Raw genomic sequence first — 21,886 nt, forward strand, 5'->3', positions numbered from 1 at the left:
CAAGAGCTTTGTTCACCCCTGGCACACCCCAGGATGTGGATAGCCTTGTGGAATAGCACTGCTGCCAGAGCCAGGCTCCTGCCTCTGCCTTCCTCCAGGGGATCCTGCCATCCTGAAGGTCCTACACACAACAGGGAATGAATCCTTTGTTGAATTCTCAATGGATGAGACTATAGAGATGATAATGGCATTGGCATGGGATAGGACAAGATGATGAGAATTATCTTGAGCCAATGATGTTGAACCTTCAGGTGAATATGTTGCATATTTACTTCAGGCCTCCTTCTCCTTTATGCAAAGGGTAAGGCTTTACTGATCACGTTATTTTTCATTTAAAATTCAGCAAATGCCCATCAGTGGGGAACTGGTTAAATTATACGACACCTATCTTCTGATTGTCTTAGACAGATTCAGAAACTTCTATTAGATAGTTCTTAGTATCCTGTTCTTTTCCCTGTATAGAAATATAATTATATTTTTATTTTTATGAATTTTAGTATCTGTTTTCTTCATTAGACTGTAAGTCAATCAAGGCAGGGACCATGAGGGCAGGCATTGTGTGCACAGTGCTTAGAACCATTCTTAGTATACAGTAGATGTTTGATATCTGAATGTATAATAAATACATCAATGGAATATTATACAGTCATTTAAAATATGATAATGTGGAACTGTTTATTGACATATAGGAATCCAGAATATAATGACAAGTTGAAAAAAAATTAAAATGATCAAATAGTACATATACTATGATCCAATTTTTATAAAAAAGAATAAGCATATAGATACATCAAAATGTTAATAGTGGTAGTACTATGGATTATATCTTATTTTGTTTGTAACTTCCATATTATCTGAATTTTTAAAATAACAGCATTTATTTATTATTTTGATTTAAAAACTATTCCCATTTAGAAAAAAAATTTAAGTAGACATTAAAATGATCTTTTTCTGCCACAAAACTTCACATGAACAATGAATTTTGGCATACAGTATTCAGTTGAACAATATCAGAAACAACTCAGATTTCTGAATTCAATTCCCAATGCTGGATTACATTCATCTTGATATTTCTGATAACGTGAACCTTTAACAAAATAATCATTATGAAGCCTTCCTTTCTGAATAAATTTCATTATTTTATTTTTATGTTCATAATTACTCATCATACTCTTATCTCCTTTTATTCATGTTCCTACTCAGGATATGGAGGATGGAATAGACACTTTTTTCTTTTCTTAATCTATTTGTAGCTAAAAATCAAGAAAATTAAAAGGCAGCAGGCTTTTGAATTAAAAAAAAAAAAAAATCAACAGTTGCAACATTTAAAGTACTTTCCTCACATGAAGTAAGTTGTTGAAAGTGAAGTTTCTTCCCAATTAAATGCCAAAGTATATCCACTTTAAACAGGTACCTTTAACAGCCTTACTGATTATAAAACTATCATTAAGATTAGGCTATAATTTCCCCCTTTAAAAGATGTTAAATTATATAAATAAGGCATTCATACATGATTCTCTCTACACAGAACAAGAGTATATATATATATATATATACTCAAATATCTTAAAAGAAGTATAATTGCACTTATATATCGATAAGCATGATTATAGGGAAATGGAAAATGTTTTGGTATACAAATTCCTTTCCCCAATTAAGTATAAAGTTTCATTAAGAATTAGTTAAGAAAGAAAGGAAGGAAGGAAGAAGCAAACGCTGTGTGTATATGGCTACTTGCCTGTTAGTAACATTGCTTTCGTTTTCTTGTCAGTTTCAATCCACTGACACACAGACCTCAGCACCATATCAAGAAGTCCCACTCTGACCTATAAAATGTGACAGCCCCAGGAGACCTATTACATTATTACTCATTTTCATTAAACAGTTAACATAGTAGTGATAAATATTGTGCCTTAGAACCTTGATCATATAATACAAATCATTTATAATACAAATTATGATGAAGAATGTGTGCTGGCACAGCGAGGCTTTACATACTTTGGAAGCTCAGAAAGTTCAACAATGTCTTATTCATCTTCATTTCAGATCTAGTAGCATAAAAGCTGGGTTTTCTAAGTAGGATTTCCACAAATTAGAGAAGCGTGACATTGTAGCACCATCAATAATTCTGTGATCAGCCGACCAGCTCACATTCATTATCTGTGCTTTATATACTTCTCCTTTCTGGTTAAATCGGGGAAGGGCCTAGAAATAAGCAAAACAAATAAATAGGTAAACTTTCATTGCTCAAAATCAAACTCTGCTGACAATGGTATAAAATCAGGCAAACCCTCTTCTCTATGATAGAGATGAGGTAGACATCCCAAAACACTAACTCCTATTATTCCTATCTTTGGGAGGATGTGCCCTAAGCATTCAGTTTCTACAAGGTTATCTTATATCTCTATATAATTGCCACACCTACCATAAACTTCATCAATTTCAAATATTTATCAATATTTAACAAGCACCTATTATGTGCCAGGTACTCTATGGACCTTGGGAGAGCCCCCAAAAGTTGAGGATTCCAAGCCCCCTCACTGAGGACAAGAAGGAAATGAGCCTTATGGATACCTGAGGAGATGGTAGGGAAGCACAACTAGAGTGTTGTGGGAAAACCAAAACTGGAAGGTGACTACAATGGAGGGCAGGGGTGAGAGTGGAACACGGGGTGGGGTGGGGGCACGTCATGAAAGGCAGTGTTTCTCAATCTGTATTTGGTAAAGGATCTTCTCTTAAAATACAACGTCTAATCCATGGTAGGCTATTTTTTAAAAAGCACACTAAAAGTGAACTATTAAAAAAAGAAATAGAGCCCGGCACAGTGATGCATGCCTGTAATCCCAGTGGCTTAGGAGGCTGAGGCAGGAGGATGGTGAGTTCAAAACCAGCCTCAGCAAAAGCAAGATGCTAAACAACTCTGTGAGACCCTGTCTCTAAATAAAATATAAAATAGGGCTGGGGATGTGGCTCAGTGGTCCAGTGCCTCAGTTCAATCCCTGGTACCAAAAAAAAAAAAAAAAAAAAAAAAAAATAGAAATTACTAGCTCCAACTTCTTATTAGATTTGTTATACAAAATCACTCTGTAAACTGCTTTAAAAGTTCCCAAGGTCCACCCTTTCCATCTGTACTTACTGCCTCATGGCTTAGACACAACAGTTGCAGCCCAATGGGGGTCCCTGGTCACACTAAGTGGCATCCCTGTGGTTCTAGGTAGGCCATTGTGGCTACCTTGTTTTTGACTGAGTGAGATGAAAAGCCACTGGAGGTGTCTGAGCTGAACTCTTACTCACAAATGGGGAAGATTTCAGGAGGAACAGGATGGTGGAGAGGAAAAGAGCAGGGGCTTAGTTCTAGATTTGTTAAAACCTGAGATGCTTATTGACCTCCAAGCAGGATATGTCAGTTTGAATTTAAAAGCTGAGGTCCAGTCTGGAGATACAACTTGAGAATCATAGGTGTGTAAATGGTATTTAAAGCCGTGAGACTAGATCAGATAAAGAAAAGGGCTAGAATTGAGCTTGGGTACTCCAATGTTTAGATATTGGGGAAATGAGAGTGTACAACAAAGGAGACTCAGAGCTAATGGGCACTGAGACAGGAGGAAAACCAGTATAGCAAGATATTCTGCAACTCAGTGGAATGGATCACTGTCTCAAATACAGTTAAAAGGTCAAGCAAGGGATTGTTGTACTCAGTGGTAGAGTGCTTGCCTAGCAGGTGAGAGGCACTGGGTTTGATCTTCAGCACCACAAGAAATAAATAAGGATACCGTGTTCATCTACAACTAAAAATAATATTAAAAAAATAAAAGTCAAGAAAAGGAGAACAGTATTGAGTATCAAGGAGGTTTTGGTGTCTTAGACAATTTAGCAATAAGGAGTTTAAAATTTATAGTTAAAAAAAAATAGGAAAGGAGAGATGAAATGGAGGGAGAGAGAAATGAAATACTATTTGTCCCTACTGAACAAAGACTACATTAAGTCACAATTAAGATTTATATTCTAAGATCTATACTTCATATCTTGAAGAAACCATAGGTTAACCAATTATTTAACAATACACCTGGCTGATGCTGGGAGAACTGGAAATCCATATGCAACAAAATGAAAATAAACTCCTATCTCTCACCATGCACAAAAATCAACTCAAAGTGGATCAAGGACCTAGGAATTAGACCAGAGACCCTGCGCCTAATAGAGGAAAAAGTAGGCTCAAATCTTCATCACATCAGATTAGGCCCCGACTTCCTTAACAAGACTCTTAAAGTGCAAATATAATCAAATCAAATAAAAAAACTAATAAATGAGATGGTTTCAAACTAAAAAGCTTCTTCTCAGCAAAAGAAACAAACAATGAGGTGAAGAGAGAGCCTACATTTTGGGAGCAAATTTTTGCCACAGGCAGGTTAGATAGAGAATTAATTTCCAGAATACATAAAGAACTCAGAACACTTAACACCAAAAAAAAAAAAAAAAAAAAAAACCCAATCAATAAATGGGCTAAGTTGCTTCTTCTCAGAAGATATACTTTCGATCAACAATATATGAAAAAATGTTCAGCATCTCTAGTAATTAGAGAAATGCAATCAAAACAACTCTAAAATTTCATGTTGCTCCAGTCAGAATGGCAATTATCAAGAATATAAGCAACAATAAGCGTTGGTGAGGATATGGGGGAAAGTGCATACTCATACACTGCTAGAGGGACTGCAAATTGGTGCAAACACTCTGGAAAGCAGTATGGAGATTTCTTAGAAAACTTGGAATGAAACTACCATTTGACCCAGTTATCCCACTCCTTGCTCTATACCCAAAGGACTTAAAATCAGCATACTATAATAACACAGCCACATCAATGTTAATAGCCGCTCAATTCACAATAGCTAAACTGTGAAACCAACCTAGATGCCCTTCAATAGATGAATGGATAAAAAAAAACCTGTGGTATATGTACACAATGGAATATTACTTAACATTAAAAGAGAATAAAATTATTACATTTGAAGGTAAATGGATAGAGTTGGAGAATAACATGCTAAACAAAGTAAGCCAATCCCAAAAACCAAAGCCAAATGTTCTCTCTGAAAAGTGGACAATGATCCATAATGGGAGGGTGAGGAAAAATGGAGAAACTTTGATTGGGCAGGAGGGAGGGGGAGGGGGTATGGGGGGCAGGAAAGATGGTGGAATGAGATGGACATTATTACTCTAGGTACATGTATGACTGCACATATGATGTGATGCTACATTGTGTACAGCCAGAGAAATGAAAAGTTGTGCTGCGAATAAAATAAACTAAAAAATATGTATCTGCTGAGCAGATATTTGTACTAATGTTCATGTAGTGTTATTCACAATTGACAAGAAAATGGAAACAATCCAAATATTCATTGGCAGACGAATGGAGAAGCAAAACATACTATATACATACAATAGAGGCTTAAAAACAAGTGAAATTCTCATATATACTACAATATGGATGAACTTGGAAAATTATATGCTAAATGAAGTAAGCCATACACAAAAGGGTAACTATGCATGATTCCACTTACATGCAGTACAAGAGTAGTTAATGCAAAGAGTAGAATGGCAGACGCGGGGGGCTGGGAGGAGGCAGGGTGCATACAGACTTTCAGTTTTACAGAGAAAAAGATTTCGATTGACCTGAACCTAAACAATCTAGATCACCATTTATTGCCCATGGCAGCAGCCAACAGAATTGCAGGGCTACCTGCAATTAGGAAGAAACAACTGATTGAGCCAAACTTCACAAACTCACACCTACAGTAAGGGGAAAAACTTAGAAATGATAACTCTACTTTGTGCTTACTTCCCTAATTTGCTTTAAATTGTTTTTAATTATGTAATACACATACCATAATTGATCCAAGGGCCCCAATGGCTACTTCAGGTGGCAATATCACTGGCTTGGTATAAGTGCCACCAATCTTTAAAAAAAGAAAGAGAGTAGGATTAAGAGTTTAAAGAACAAATGGCAAATATCATTTTATATTTTTAACTAAGCATACGAACAAAACTTTAAATGATGGTTCATGAATCTGAACATCATCACTCACTGATCCAATGTTGGAAAGAGTAAATGTTCCTCCGGTAAGGTCACTGGTGCTGAGCTGACCGGCAGAGCCCAATTTCTGGAGGCGGTTCAATTCAGTGGCAATCTCAAATACAGAGCGGATCTGAACATTTTTCACATTAGGGACAATCAACCCCTGTTCGGTGTCCATTGCTATCCCAATGTTATGTGAAGCCTAAGAAATAAAAAAATTACACAACAGTCTTTTAATACATAAGTAAAGGAAGGATAAAACTTCACCATTTTCTAAAATAACCATCAACAACTACTTTCTCCAAATTGACAATGACTTATAAGAAACAATTTTTCTGTTTGTTTGTTTTGGTACCAGGGGATTGAACCCAGGGGCACTTAACCACTAAGCACATCTCTAGCCCTTTTAAATACTTTATTTAGAGACGAGGTCTCACTGAGTTGCTTAAGGCCTCACTAAATTGCTGAGGATGGCTTTGAATCTGTGATCCCCCTTCCTCAGCCTCCCAAGCTGCTAGGATTACAGGCATGTACCATGGTGCCCAGATACAAGAAATGATTTTAAGCAGGTATAGTGGCCCTTAACTCATAGGATCACAAGTTCAAGGCCAGCCTCAGCAACTTACGAGACCATCTTTCAAAATAAAAATAAAAGGCATAATTTTGTTCGGCTTTCAGAGTCCCTGTATATCCTCTATATCTGGAGAGACTAGTAAAGATTAGCATTGGAGGTGGGTGCAGTGGCACACACCTGTAATCCCAGCAACTCAGGGGGCTGAGGTAATAGGAATACAAGTCTAAGGTTAATCTTGGCAACTTAGCAAGAACCTGTTTCAAAATAAAAATAAAAAGGGTTGGGGATATGAGCTGGGGATGTATCTCAGTGGTAGAGCACTTAACTCACATGTGTGAGGCACTGGGTTCGATCCTCAGCACCACATAAAGATAAAAAAATAAAGCTATGTGTCCATCTACAACTAAAAAATATTTTTAAAAAAAGGGTTGGGGATATGACTCAGTGGTAGAGTGTCTCTAGGTTCAATCTCTAGCACTGCAAAAAGGAAAGAAAAAGGAAATAAAACAATTTTTAAAAAATTTTTTTGAAAAATGATAATTGCTTTGCCAGTAGGAAAGTAGGGCATATGTTGTTAGTGGGAGTGTAAACTGGCATAGATTTTCTGGAGAAGAGCTGACAATCTGTACCAACATTTATAAAAATTTGTGCTAAGAGATAAATACAGAGATATATAGAAATGAATAGGGATGTTGAATACAGATTGCTTTTAAGTTTGAGAAACTGCAAATAATAAAAATATTTATCAATAGGTTACTGATCAGTTGAATATCAAAGCTATATTTATTGACATATAATAATGCCCATAATACATTACATAAAAAAGAAAAAAAGAAGCAAGAAAAATTTCAAATATTTTTCTAAAATATGTGAAAAATGAAATCCTGGAAGAACATATATCTCAACATAAACAGTGAGTTACTTTAAAGTCATGGAATTGAAGGTAAATATCATTATTTTGTCTGGATTTCTTGTCATATATATATATATATATATATATACACACACACATATATATATATATATATTTAGTCAGGAATTATTAAAACAAAATTAAATACAATTGCCTATTTTAATCATATTGGAATATTTTAAATCTGATCCCCTAAAGAATCTAAGCTCACTGAGTGAGTGTGTGTGTGTGTGTGTGTGCGCGCGCGCGTGTGTGTGTGTGTGTTGCAGTGGATCAATCCAGGGCCTTGTGAATGCTAGGCAAGTGCTCTTCTACTGCTGAGCTACACCCTATTCCCTAAGCTCATATCTGGTTCTATATTTCTAATGAGAAATGTACATAAGGATTGACATCCCACAAAAAGTACTATCTTAATAACTCCAAACAGAAGAGTTCACTTGAACTGAATTCAAATTTTATTAGTTTTTTCGTTTAAATTATTCTCACTCTTAAAATTCTAGGAATTCACCTTTGAGGGACTTGCTTCTTTTGGGAGGCAGTTTTATCCCATACCTTAATTCTATATAAAAAAAGATTACCATTTGAGGTATGATGGAAGTCTCTCTAACCTACAAGCATCATCTTCTATTTATAACAGACACTTTCACATTGCATAGCCAACCTTGTATGTTATATTCTGGCAGTTTTCATCCACAGAAGAATTAAGAATAGGAAACTGCAGTAATCCCAAAGAAGCGGCCTGTTTAACAGAAAGAGAATGCAAAGTTAGCATTTGAACTCAGAAAGGATAAGGAATTTGAAGCAATAAGAGATATAAAAGAGGGAAGGAGAGAATCATCTATGCTGAGTTTAATCTCAAGCCTAAAGCACTGAGGCACGACACTTCCACTGTTACTCTCAATCAATTTGAATCACTGAATCACCTCTATGTCTTCCTCTTTGCCTTCTCCTTTAATTTCCCTTCCTCTTTTTTCCCTTAATACCATTTCTCTACTGCGCATATTCAGATTTCCCCAATTGTACCCAAAATCCTCTCAATAGCTTTCTCCACCCATGCAGGATTTAATAATCAAGGTTCACTTGTATTTGGTGGATGTGACGTGTATTAAAGTTAAAAGGCAGCAAAATTAAAAGATTGTTCTTAAAAAGAATCCACTTCCCTACTGCCCTCATCTAGACCTATTAAAAGTCTTAGTTTACTTGTGTTGTTTTGTTATTTCTGTCTGGATCTGTGGTCTGACAGGAAAATAAATAAATAAATAAAATACTTGAACTAGAGTTAAGGAAAGTTATGGAAATCTTTCATAGTGATTAGTTTAGATAGGATGGGTTAAGGAATTAGATCAATGAAGGTCAAATACAATGAAAACATTTGTTACAAATTCCTGAATTTTTATGACTTGAAAGTTTTAGCAAGTATTTCATTTGTTAACTATAACTTTTATCTTCTTCATGTAGAAATGTATAAGTAAGACTAAAGTATTACACATAATAAGTGTTGTGAGCCAGGCATGGTGGCACACCCTGTAATCCTAGCAGCTTGGGAGGCTGAAGCAGAAAGACTGTGAGTTCAAAGCCAGCCTCAGCAACAGTGAGGCGCTAAGCAACTCAGTGAGACCCTGTCTCTAAATAAAATACAAAAAAAGGGGACTGAGGTTGTGGCTCAGCAGTAGAGTGCTTGCCTAGCACGTGGGAGTAACTGGGTTTGATTCTCAGCATTGCATATAAATAAATAAAGTAAAGATCCACTCAAAGAAAAAAAAATAGGGCTGGGGATGTGGCTAAGTTGTTGAGTGCCCCTGAGTTCAATCCCCAGTACATGTTCCCCACCTCCAAAAACCCAAATTTGTAAAAGAAAATACAAGACACATGCCCATGGATTAGGTAATTTTCCTCCTACATAAATATTTTATAGTATCTTTTAAAATATTTTTTAGTTGTAAGTGGACACAATATCTTTATTTTTATTGACTTATTTTTATGTGGTGCTGAGAATCAAACCCAGGGCCTCCCGCGTGTGAGGCAAACTCTCTACCACTGAGCTACAACCCCAGCCCTTATAGTATTTTTTAAATGTTCTGAAACCTATATGCTATTTTAAAACAAAGTTCACTAAATTTTATTTTCAAAATATCTATCAGATATTTCATTTAGACTGGAAAAATAAAGAAAAATGGCAATAAAAGAGATCCAATATATTTAAGAACTGGTCTATTCTAGCTTCCAAATAGACATGCTGTCACCAGGAGGCAGTGAGAAAAAGCCAGTCAAAACATGGTGGCACTCTCTTGCTATTCAAGGTTGCCTCCCAACCCAACTCTTCTTCCCCTAAGGCCAGGGGAATTTCTTTGTCTCTCCTCTTCTTTAATTCCTATTCATTCCCAATTAACTGCAATCATACTTGTACCTCAACGATACCTTCTTCCACCTGTCTTGGTAGAGGCCACTCTCAACTTCCCAATGATTACTCCAACAGCATTGCTACCCTTATCCTGTTTAACCTTTGTGAAGCACATAACTGCCATCTACTTCCCTCCTTTCTCTGGGGCAAGAGAGGCTGAATCAATGGTCCCACTCTTCCTGCCTCCCGGCCCTTAAGTGCCCTATCAAACATTGAGCTTACATATGTGACTTGTTTTGGTCAAAGATAAGAACAAATTTATAGCAGCAGAGCTAGGGGAAAAAATGGTCTTGGGGAAAAAAAAAAAGTGGGCTTGCACATTTCTGCTTTCTCTATCAACCCTTCCAGTGCTGAGACCATTTATAGGTGAGCATGCTGGGGAGAAGAGAGATGTGGAAGAGAAAGGATTCTCTTTCTGTAGAAGCCATTCCATACCAGCCTGTCCCTTGCCCACCTATGAGCTGACTACAGATATGAGAACACCGCTGAGGTCAGCAGACTCACTCACTCTCCTGAAAACTCAAGTGACTCAATAAACAGCTATTTTTTTTTATATTTGTTTAATTGTAGATGAACACACAGTATCTTTATTTATTTTTAATGTGGTGCTGAGGATTGAACCTGGTGCCTCACACATGCAAGGCAAGCACTTTACCACTGAGCTATAGCCCCAGCCCCTAAACAGCTATTTTTTAAATAATTAAATTTTAGGGTAATTTGCTGTATAGCAACAGAAGCCAGTTACCTGGCTTCTAAGCAACTCTTTCCTGGTCTATCTCCACTCACTGTCAATTTTCTTTGCCAATTCAACTTCTACTCATCCCCATGTAATCCTTCACCACCTTCTAATTCACACACAATTTGGGTGATGTCTTCCACCTATTTCCACTGCTTCGTCTCGACAGCTGACTCCCTACAGCTGTCACAGAATCCAGATGCTTTCCTTCACCTACAGATATCTACTATATCTCATTTCTATACAGCATGCACTTACTTGTCAGGGTGGCTGCTCAAGGAGAATGGTTTCTGTCTCATGAGTCTCAGTGTCCAGCAGAGAGACAACCAAGTAAACACTGGCAATACACTGAGACATATACATTAGAAGGGGAAAGAAAAGTGTATTTAACTCAAACAGTGACAGCCACAGAAGCTTCTAGAAGAGTTTATATCTGAACAATTTGGTATTTAGGATGTGCAGGTATTTGGTCAAGAGAAGAGTGGCATTTAAGAAGGAATTATATATTCCACCAACTAGGCATAGCTTACTATGACTATCAGAGGCAGCAACCATGTGAGAGAAGACTGGAGATGTAGACAGCAGGGACTTAAAAGTATTTGAATGTCACAATAAGGATTTTGGAAACTATCCTAAAGGCAAAGAAGGAGAACCCCTGAAAAGAATCAGGAACTAATAAAATAATTTGTTTTAAGGAAAATCAGTCTTGTGTAGCAAGAAGATAGAAACATCAGTATGCACTTTCAAATAAATAGACCAGGACCAGAAACTTAAGTTTTTTTTTTTACTGGTTAGCTATGTTTCCTTGACAGGTTTCTCAATCTTTTGGAGGCCTAAATTTTTTTTTAAAAGAAAATGAGGTCAGTAATATTTACATGTCAGGGTTACTCTGAGGATTAAGAGATACTACACAGCCTACCACATGGTAGCTACTTCACACTGGTCATTAATGTGAGCTACACTATGAGTTGCTCAAGGTCAGCTGATGGTTTCACTGTATACTGGCCCCAACACCTGTGACACTAGAAATGATTTACAGGAGCCTCCACCTAAGTTTGTTGAAGAAATGAAAATAAATGCATGTCAGCAATACACAAAATCAATACCAAATCTCACTGTAGTTCAAAGCAGACTTTTCTGTGATCCTTTCAGAATTAAAAGCTTTACCTAACTGGCAGGACAATTCCAACCCCCAACACCATCCCATGTTCAGAGAAATAAGCAGATAAGAATATAATACACAATTCCAATTTTATAAGTTCTTAGGCAAAAAATAATGTGCCTGCACATTTTTCTAACTATACGATATGGTGAGAAGTAATATTTTATTCAAATCTGGTTAGCACATTGCATTTATGCAAAAAAAAAAAAAAAGTCAATATCCTACTCACAAACATGTTTGAAACAAATGAAATCTCACCTTTAAGAAAAAGGGCATAAAGGAGAGTTTAATTCCACGAGCTGCAGCAATAGGTTTTAATTCTTCTCGTAGCTTAACCAGTTCAGTAACGTCAACTTCATCACAATAGCCAAAGTGAGGTATCTTCAGGGCTGCAGACATGGTCTTAACCATTGCTTTTTGAAAGCCTGGAAAACATTCAATTATATTACTTATAAACCTGACATAGTATCATTCTTCAGAAATTAACTATACATCAATTGAAGTGTTTCTGGAAAAGCTATTATAAATTATATGCTGAATTTGAATTTTCCTTTTCGTAAGACTTAAAAACATTGTATTATAGACATGCATCTATTAAAGTAGCTTCCTCCTAAACAAAGGTACTGTTGCTGTGTGTTACTGTTAGGACTTTACCTTTTACAGGTTCCGTTATGTCTTTGCCTGTGAATACTGGAGGCCTTGATATTGGTATGGGAACAGTCCTGTCTTTTGGTTTTGGTGGTGGCGGTGGTATAATTTCAGCTTTAGGTGAAGGAGGTAATATAGCTCCTGTCTGCTTTTCCAAATAGTTGAGAATATCTTCTTTAAGTATTCTGCCATCTCTTCCTGAGCCAACAACTTCACTCAACTTGATCTAAAAAAAAATACCTTTTAACGTTAAAAATACAACTGCTCTTTCTTTGCTGAATAAATTAGTATAGGAAATAACATTTTCATCATCTTAATAGACATGCCACACCTCCCCTACATAAGTAATCACTTGTTACTTTTGTAACACTGTTCATTTGCCCATGTAGTTTTGAGGTATTTATATGTAACCCATAGCTATTCATGAAAAACTTATTTTTAACAGTCAAGTATTTTTAAATTTCATCCATAATTTTACTTTATTTACTTATATAGGCACTAGGGGTTGAGCCCAGAGGTACTCTACCACTGAGCTACATTTCCAGGCCTCTTTACTTTTCTTTTTACTTTTTAATTATAAAACAGGGTCTCACTAAGTTGCTCAGGCTGACCTCAAGCTTGCAATCCTCCTTTCTCAGCCTCCTGAGTCGCTGGGACCACTGGCGTGCACCACCACACTCGGCTCTTTCCTAATTCTTTCTTGAGTTTTTCTATTCTTAGAGACTACATGCATAAAAGGGAGAACTGAGAATTTAAATAAGAATACACACTATAATTAATTTAGACTAATATTTTTGATGTTGGTTACCAGTTAGACATATAATAGCTTAAATAATCATATAAAAGCTTTCTCAAATTATTTTTTTGATGGTTGCTTTGGAAACATTTGTACAAAACATTTAATTCTATTTCAATAAAAATAAACACAAGTTTGGATGATATCCTCACACAGTGTGTATTAATTTGTTAGAGTCATACCTCATTTTTTTTGTATTAGTGCATCTGGAGAAGATGATGACCTTTTTTCATTTGTTCTAATTAGTTATACATGACAGTAGAATGAATTTTGATACATCATACATAAATGGGGTATGTATAACTTCTCATTGGTCTGGTTGTACATGGTGTAGAGTTACACAGATCATGTTATCATATGCACACAGGATAATAATGTCTGATTCATTCTACTATCATTCCTACCGCATGCCCCCTCCCTTCCCTTCTGTCTAGCCCGAAATACCTCTACTAGAAGATGACTTTAAAAGAATAAAAAATTTTATCCTGTCAACATGAACTTTATAACAAGTGGACTCTGAATTTCAACAAAACTTTTTAAGGAAATGCAAACAACTATAAATGCCATTGATATTTAGTTTTAAACTCAATTCATAATTATTCAAACTGCAAGAAAAGAAAAAAAAATGACTTAGGATAATAAACTCCAACATTTAATTTCTAGTAATCATACAAATATTCTAGTCATTATATGTATCTTTAGGAGGTCATGTAGGAAAACCAAACCATGTATTTCTTCTACAGGTGATCTTTCTATATATTTAAGAAAAAAGCTGGTAAAATATTTTATGACTTTTAAAACAATAAATCATTATTTCATCTGATGTCCTAAATAACTTAGTGTGTCATATTAAAATTTCTGTTTTCTTCCCCTCCCCTCAGATGTTTCTTTCTATTGAATTGACTATTACACTTCTAAAGTTCTGAAGTAGCCAACAGACCATAGAAAGACATTTCTTTAGGCTCCTGCTTGAAACCAACAGCTTCAACAAACTGCTGGCCTTGATTCAGGGCCAAAAATTTCTGTTTTCTATTATGCTAAATGGTCTTCATATTTGAGTACACTTAACGATTATATACAATTTCATCAAGGGTATATAACATAATTTATATAAGCATTTCCTTGATTTTGAACACATATGTACTTTCTAATGTTTGGCTATCTAAAACACAAAGAAGAAAATGTCCCAGATTATTTTCTTGGGATAATTCCCCAAAGGCAGGGTAACTAACTGAATGAATATGAACATCTTAATGATTTCTATTACACATTCCCCAAACAGCTTTAAAAAAAAAAAAAAAAAATATATATATATATATATATATATATATATATATATATATATATATATATGTATGTATGTATATAAACTCATAGTTGGACATAGTACTTTTATTTTATTTATTTATTTTCATGTGGTACTGAGGATCGAACCCAGGGCCTCATACATGCTAGGCAAGCGCTCTACCACTGAGCCACAACCCCAGCCCACAGCTTTTGTTTTTTCCCCACTGCAATTTAACTACTTTTCTCAAGAACAGAAACAATTCTGCACTGTGGGCCACAGTGGAAAGAACTCAGGCTTTGGAACACCTATTTACTTCATCAACCTCCCTTTCTCATCAGCAAAATGGGGATAATCCAAACCACCCCTATAGGGTTGTTTAATTATTAGAGATAATATGTGTTTGGTATCTGACCTATATTTACTCAATAGTTACAACAGTGATTGCTGAGGCAGTATCTGATGACTGAGAACACTGGTTTAGAACACTAGTCTAAATTCACATAGCTAACACTACTTGGTAGTATTAGCTATGTGAATTTAGACTAGTTACTTTACATCTACAAGTCTGAGAACAGCTCTTTATCTCACAGGGTTAAATGAGATAATATATAAATACTTATGGGCTTCATTATACTCTCCATTTGCTCACTAACTGTGCTATAGTTTGGATCTGGAATGTCCCCCAAAGGCCCATGTCTTAAAAGATGTGGTCCCAGGTTTTAGAAGATGGTGGAAACTTTGAAGTGGGGCTTAGCGGGAGGTCTTCCAATTGTTGGGAATGTGCCTAAGCGGCGGACTGTGGAACTTGGTTTCTTTCTTTCAATTCACAGCCATGAGGTGAATGGATTTCCCCTACTGCACACCTACCATGACATACGATGCTGCAACAGGCCCAAAAAACTGGGGCCAATTGGTCATGGCCTGGAAACTCTGAAACTGAGACCAAATAACCTTTCCACTTTTGAAGTTGATCATCTCAGGCAATTCAGATTGGCAAAGGGAATACAACTGGTTTGCCTTCTTCCCTCTAAGCAGTACAATTCTGTGGTTCTCCCAATCTTTCTTGGATCAGAGCCTATCCTTGCTACTACATCCCATTTCTCCTTTTCCCTTTCCCATCCTGCTTCTCTCATTTCCTTCATAGATTTTTATTCTTTTAATACATGAATCACAGACATCCAAATTCCTACTTCAAGTTGTATTTCTAGGTCACCTGACATAAGATACTGTTATGTATAAATGCTCTGTTATTAGGCTATAAGAAAGAATAAAAACACACTGCTCAATGTTAAGTAATAAATTCATAATCCCTTCTTACCTTTCTCAAGTGCTGTTTTGCCACTAAGACTTTTTTTTTTTTTTTTTTTTTAGTATTTATTTTTTAGTTGTAGTTGGACACAATACATTTATTTATTTTTTTAATGTGGTGCTGAGGATCAAACCAGGGCCTTGCACATGCTAGGTAAGCAAGCACTCTACCACTGAGCCACAATCCCAGCCCCAACTAAGACTTTTTTTAATATATTTTATTTTAGCTGTGGATGGACCTTTTTTTTAATTATTCATTTTTTATATGTGGTGCTGAGAATTGAATCTAGTGTCTCACATATGTGAGGCAAGCGCTCTACCACTGAGCCACAACCCCAGCCCCATTACCAGTTTTTTTTTTAATATTTATTTTTTAGTTATAGTTGGACACAATACCTTTATTTCACTTATTTATTTTTTATGTGGTGCTGAGGATCGAACCCTGGGCCTCATGCATGCAAGGCAAGAGCTGTACTGCTGAACCACAACCCCAGCCCCCTATCACTTTCTTTTTTTTTTTTTTGGTATTAGGGACTTAACCCAGGGGCTCTTAACCACTGAGCCACACACACCTTTTTATATTTTATTTTGAAACAGGGCCTCACTAAGTTGCTTAGGTCCTCACTAAGTTGCTAAAGCTGGCCTTGAACACACAATCCTCCTGCCTTGGCCTCCCAAGCAGCTGAGATTACAGGTATCCACCACCACACCCTGCCATTTTCATCTTTTGTTAATCCTAACATAAGCCATTTCATCCTGCATAGTTGGTCACTTTTTCAGAGATACAAATGTATACATTTGTGCAGTTTCAGACTTAGATATTAAGAGAACTCACATTGTTTTCCATTGCCAGGCGGCGAACTGCAGGGGTTGCCAGTGTTTTCTGGCCCTTTATCTCCTGGTGTATGTGTTCATCATGGGACACAGCAGGAGTTTCAACAACATCTTCTTCTGAATCTGGAAACAAGAAAAATTTTTTACAAAGCTTAGTGGCCTCTAATATCTAAAACTCCAAGTCCATAGTCAAAATGCATAATAGTGGTTATAGTTGGGCTACTTTAGAGTGGGAAAACATGCAACTACACCAATGGTAGGCATAGAATGGGAGGTAGGTACCAATACCTGGTATTGTTTAAGTTATAATTACAGGAACTCCAATACTAACTTGGATGATACATATTTGCTAAAATAACGGAAATATATAAATATCCAAATGTATCATATAGCAGAGTTATTCTATATTTTTTCAAAACATCTAGTAATTCACTGCTATTCACCTTCCTGGAAAATATTTTGTGATACTATAATACTATAATACCGCCTTTTAGAATAACATGGGTATATATGAGAAGTAACTCATATTATTGTAATAGTCATGTAGTTGTTGGAGTAAAGCTCTAATTAATAAAATAGGGCCTTACTACACAGCACTTCAAATAATTTCCACAGTGTTTTTACACATATTTTATTCTTTAATTATCACAAAAATGCTAAGAAGATTAATCTGAGGGAAGAGATTGAGAGGTTTCTCAATAAACAGGGAAGATTTCTCAATTTTACCAATGTAGAAGAGACTAAGAATGGCACTGAAACTAATCTGAAATAATTTCATCACTTTGTTGGGTTGATGAAATTTTAGTGGTTCTAGCATTGCATTCTAATATTTAGATTTCATCTCTTTTTTTTTTTTTTGTACTTGGGATTGATCCTGGGATACTTTACCATTGAATATTACATCCCGTTTCCCTTAAAAAAAATTTTTTTTTTTTTTTAAATTTGAGTCAGGGTCTTGGGATAAGGTCTTGCTTGAAGGTTGCTGAAGGTCTTGCTAAATAGTTGAGGCTGGCCTCAAACTTATAATCATCCTACCTCAGTTTCCCAAGTCACTGGGTTTATAGGCATGTGCCACGATGTCCAGTAAATTGGGTTCATTTCTTTATCCTGGGCTGCCTCACATGAAATGATAAAACAAAATAGTAGGAGCAAAATATTTTACAAATTATAAAATGATTCTGAAAAAGGTGATAATGATTATATAGGCTACACTATAACTTGGATATTGCTCCCAGACTTTTGAACTATACTACTAAAATATCTTTATCTTAGCACTTGCTGATGAAATGCTGGCTTAGGAATCCCACCACAGAACTTATTACTCCCCAGGCTCTGATATCAAAGTGATTTTCAGCCAGGTATGGTGGTGCACACCTATAATCACAGCTACTTGGAAGACTGAGGCAGGAGGATTGCTTGAGACACAAGTTCTATACCACTTGAGCAGCAAAGCAAGACCCCATCTCAAAAAAGGGTGGGGGTGGCTATTTCATAGACGATATAACTTTTGTTTTGTGACCTTCTGCAGGAAACCATCTGTGAAATACAAGAGGACCTTCTCTTGGCATGAAAGCCAGGAAGGGATAGGCCTGGCATCGGGAACTTCCCATGGCTCTTGGGGGATGACATATCACCCAATGCATGTGACCTTCCCCTCTGCTCTGCTAGAAAGGTTCCTCATAGTAATGCTGAAGATGGACATAACCTGTTAGGAACTGAACAACCCACCTTTAACCTTTTTTGGAAAAAAAGATTCTATAGAATCTCTTTGATGTCTCCGGATATAAATGAAGCAGGCACGGGCTCCATTTTGTCAGAAGGTGGATCGTCTGTCAGCTTGCCCCTCCTGTCTCCACTTTCTGTGTTCTGTAGGTTTTTTGCCGCTCTATTTTTCAGCCAGGTGTGGTGATGCACACCTATCATCACAGCTACTTAAAAGGCTGAGGCAGGAGGATTGCTTAAGACACAAGTTCTACACCAGCTTTTCTTTCTCAGCCAGCCCATTCCACTGAGGGGAACCCCATTCCCACCACGGCTTGGGAGGTGGGCGGGAATCTTCTGAGGTAGGGAGTTAAATATCTGCCACCAGTGGGACTACTTATTGTTTCAGTTTTCCACTATAACATTATCTTAATGAATTACCTTTTGGAATAACATTCCCTGTTTATAAGTTCCACAGGTGCTGATGCTATGGAATGCTGAGCTCTTTACTTTCACTCTGGTTTTATATCTTTTTTGTTCTCTCTCTTCTAAAGAAGTCTGCATTTTAAAAGAATGCTTGTACATATGAGTGCTACTATTGTTTGGGTGTGCTTTGAGTCTCCCCCAAGAGTCAGTGTAATAGGAAGCTGGGTGTCTAGGGTGGCAGTATTATGAGATACTGTAGAAACTTTAAAAGGTTTAAGAGGCTGTGGATGAAGCACAGTAGTAGAGCACCTACTTAGCATTTGTGAAGCCCTAGGTTTAAACCCAAGCACCATACACAAAAAAAGAGGTGGGCACTCCGGTCATTGGGGGCATGATCTTGGAGGGTAGTTCCTGTGCAACCTTTGAGTTCTCTCTGCTCATGGTTTGAAATATGCCAATTTGCTCCTAGACACACTCTGTTGTGATGGGCTGCCATCTGTGCCCTCACCAGAGGCTAAACCAATGGGGATGCCCAATCTTGGACTTTAACCCTATAAAACTTTAAGTAAACTTCCTTTCCTTTAAAAACTGCCCATATTCAGGTATTTTGTTATAGGAATGAAACACTAATACAAGCTATCCCATTATGTTAATCTTTGTATACTCCAATTTTTGTTCTTAGTGACTAGTGTTTAGGACTTGAATCTTTAATTCTTAAGAGTTTTTCTGTTTTTTGAACACTAAGATTTTCAGAAGGCAGGCTTCCTAATAAATGAAATTTTACTATTCATGATATCAAAAGAAAATCATGCATCACTAAGAACCTTTTCTATTTTCTTAATTTTGTCTTTCAAACACCCGACCCAGATCCTGTAAGTTGGTAAAATTATAAGTTGTTCCAATGACGAAAAGACAGCAGTAATCAATTTGGTAAAAGAGATGAACACAGTTACAGTACCTTTTAAAGCTTCTGTTTCTATGTCCACTAATGGCTTCCCCACATAGGCAATATCATCTAGATTATAATAGAGTTTTTTAATGACTCCATCATAACGACTAGTAATAGTAACAGAAGCTTTATCACTTTGAACTTCACAGATGCTATCAAACTGAGACACTGTATCTCCTTCTTTAACATACCTAAAAGAAAAAGACATGAGATACTTTTATATGGACAATCCTAATTAGAGATCATCCTAACAATTAAATGCCATGCCATGCTGCATCAGTATCCATTTAGCCTAGCAGTTAATCCCAGACAGTGCACCAAGGAATGTTTCAGAGAAGATGATGCTAGCTTCCAGAGTCTCTTGGATATACCTCCAAGAAATATTAAAGTTTCTAATATTTAACCACTTATGGATCTATAACCCATAAGTCCATAGTATAATTAAACTTCCAGATTTTCTACCTGACCCATTTCTTGGGGAAAAAAAAAAAGCTTAAAAATGTATTTTTAAAGTGAAATTTTCTCTTTACTATGTTATAAGTTAAGCATTCTAATCTTAAAAATCTAAAACCTGAAACATTGTAAGAGTTGACATGTTGCTTAAAAAGTTTCAAATTTTGGATCCTTTTGGATTTTGGACTTTCAGATCAAGGGTGTAAAGTCTATACAAGTATTCTAATATATAAAAAACTCAAAAATCTGAATTAATTTTGGTCTCAAGCATTTAGGATAATGGATACTAAACTTATGTTAGTCTTTTTAAAACTTTAAGGAATGCTTATTATTTCTAGAACTAAGTAAACAAATTGTCTTCAATTAGTTTTGTGAAATAACTAGTCAGTTAATTATTTTTTAATTTTAAATTTGTTTTAATTAGTTATACATGACAGTAGAATGCATTTATGCACTTTGATATATCATACATAGATGGGATATAATTTCTTATTTTTCTGAGTGTACATGTTGTAGAATCACATTGGTCATGCAGTCACATATATACATAAAGTAATAATGTCTGTTTCGTTCTCCTATCCTTTGTATCTCCACATCCCCTTCCCTCCCCTCCCTTCACTTCCCTTTACCTAATCTATGGTAACACTATTCTTCTCTAGTGCCCCACCCCCCTTATTGTGAATTAGCATCTGCATATTACAGAAAACATTCAGTCTTTGGTTTTGAGGGGGATTGGCTTATTTCGCTTAGCATGATACTCTCAAACTCCATCCATTTACTGGCAAACGCCATAACTTCATTCTTCTTTAAAGCTGAATAATATTTGCCGCGCCCCTCCCCTGACTCAGGCAATGGCAAGGCACTACTGAGGTGGATGGCGCAAGGCGTCCATCCTCTGGAGGAGCGCAGTATGTTTCTGGGAATGGGCTGGTTTGTTTTTGTATTCCTTTAATAAGTATAGTTGCAATTTCTCATATGACCATTAAGTATGAAGGAAAAAACATGACTTTCCCAATTAATGCAACTACCATATGACCATTAAGTACGAAGGAAAAAACATGACTTTCCCAATTAATGCAACTACTTCTAAAGAATAGATCTGTTTGCTCTAAATGCAATGATTCAGCTGTGGAACATAAATTGTTAATGTCTAATGAAAAACTTCCTGTATTCCTGTCAAGGAAGTTTTTGAGAAATTAAATTAAAATTTAGAGAAGAATTAATTTTAAGAAGACAGATTAGTGCTTAGTACTGGCCAACTTGTTCTTGTTCCTGTGCACAATGGTTTGTGCTCTTACTCTTGTTTGATTAAAATTAATAACAAGTTAACCACTTGCCATAACCATGGCACCAGTTCCAGTCAGTAAGTCAAGAAAGAATAATCAAGGTATAGGCCAATAGTTTGGGACATTTCTAACTATTATTAAAAGTTAACTAAGCAGAAACAGCTCAAAGCAAAACACGAACTGAAAGTAAAAATGCTTGCTTAAGCCTAAGCCAAGAGACATTCTTCTTATCTAATTGTAGCTAGGTAATATTTTGTTTCTTTGAATAAGATTCCTGTTTTGTAACCATAAAGTACTGTAAGCCTACCAAAATGAAAAGTATATATGGTCAACTTCACAAG

General features: G+C 36.2%; 1 protein-coding gene and 1 non-coding gene across 2 annotated transcripts in view; both read right to left on the minus strand.

Annotated features, from left to right (window-relative positions):
- Window positions 1-786: 786 nt before the first annotated feature.
- Window positions 787-21,886, minus strand: part of Dbt (dihydrolipoamide branched chain transacylase E2) — a 43,524-nt gene continuing 22,424 nt past the window's right edge. The window contains exons 4-11 of the mRNA XM_076861673.1: window positions 19,816-19,997; window positions 16,732-16,853; window positions 12,511-12,730; window positions 12,115-12,281; window positions 8,219-8,296; window positions 6,081-6,272; window positions 5,880-5,951; window positions 787-2,205 (exon numbers count right to left, since the gene is read on the minus strand). Of these exons, the coding sequence (XP_076717788.1) occupies window positions 2,038-2,205; window positions 5,880-5,951; window positions 6,081-6,272; window positions 8,219-8,296; window positions 12,115-12,281; window positions 12,511-12,730; window positions 16,732-16,853; window positions 19,816-19,997 (1,201 nt within the window). The 3' untranslated portion in view covers window positions 787-2,037. The remainder of the gene's footprint in view (window positions 2,206-5,879; window positions 5,952-6,080; window positions 6,273-8,218; window positions 8,297-12,114; window positions 12,282-12,510; window positions 12,731-16,731; window positions 16,854-19,815; window positions 19,998-21,886) is intronic.
- LOC143405350 (small nucleolar RNA SNORA2/SNORA34 family) lies at window positions 14,180-14,316 on the minus strand. Its single transcript, XR_013092059.1, has one exon. It is a non-coding gene; the product is annotated as a small nucleolar RNA SNORA2/SNORA34 family (small nucleolar RNA).

The sequence above is a fragment of the Callospermophilus lateralis genome, chromosome 7, assembly GCF_048772815.1.
Source record: "Callospermophilus lateralis isolate mCalLat2 chromosome 7, mCalLat2.hap1, whole genome shotgun sequence".
NCBI classification, from domain to species: domain Eukaryota; kingdom Metazoa; phylum Chordata; class Mammalia; order Rodentia; family Sciuridae; genus Callospermophilus; species Callospermophilus lateralis.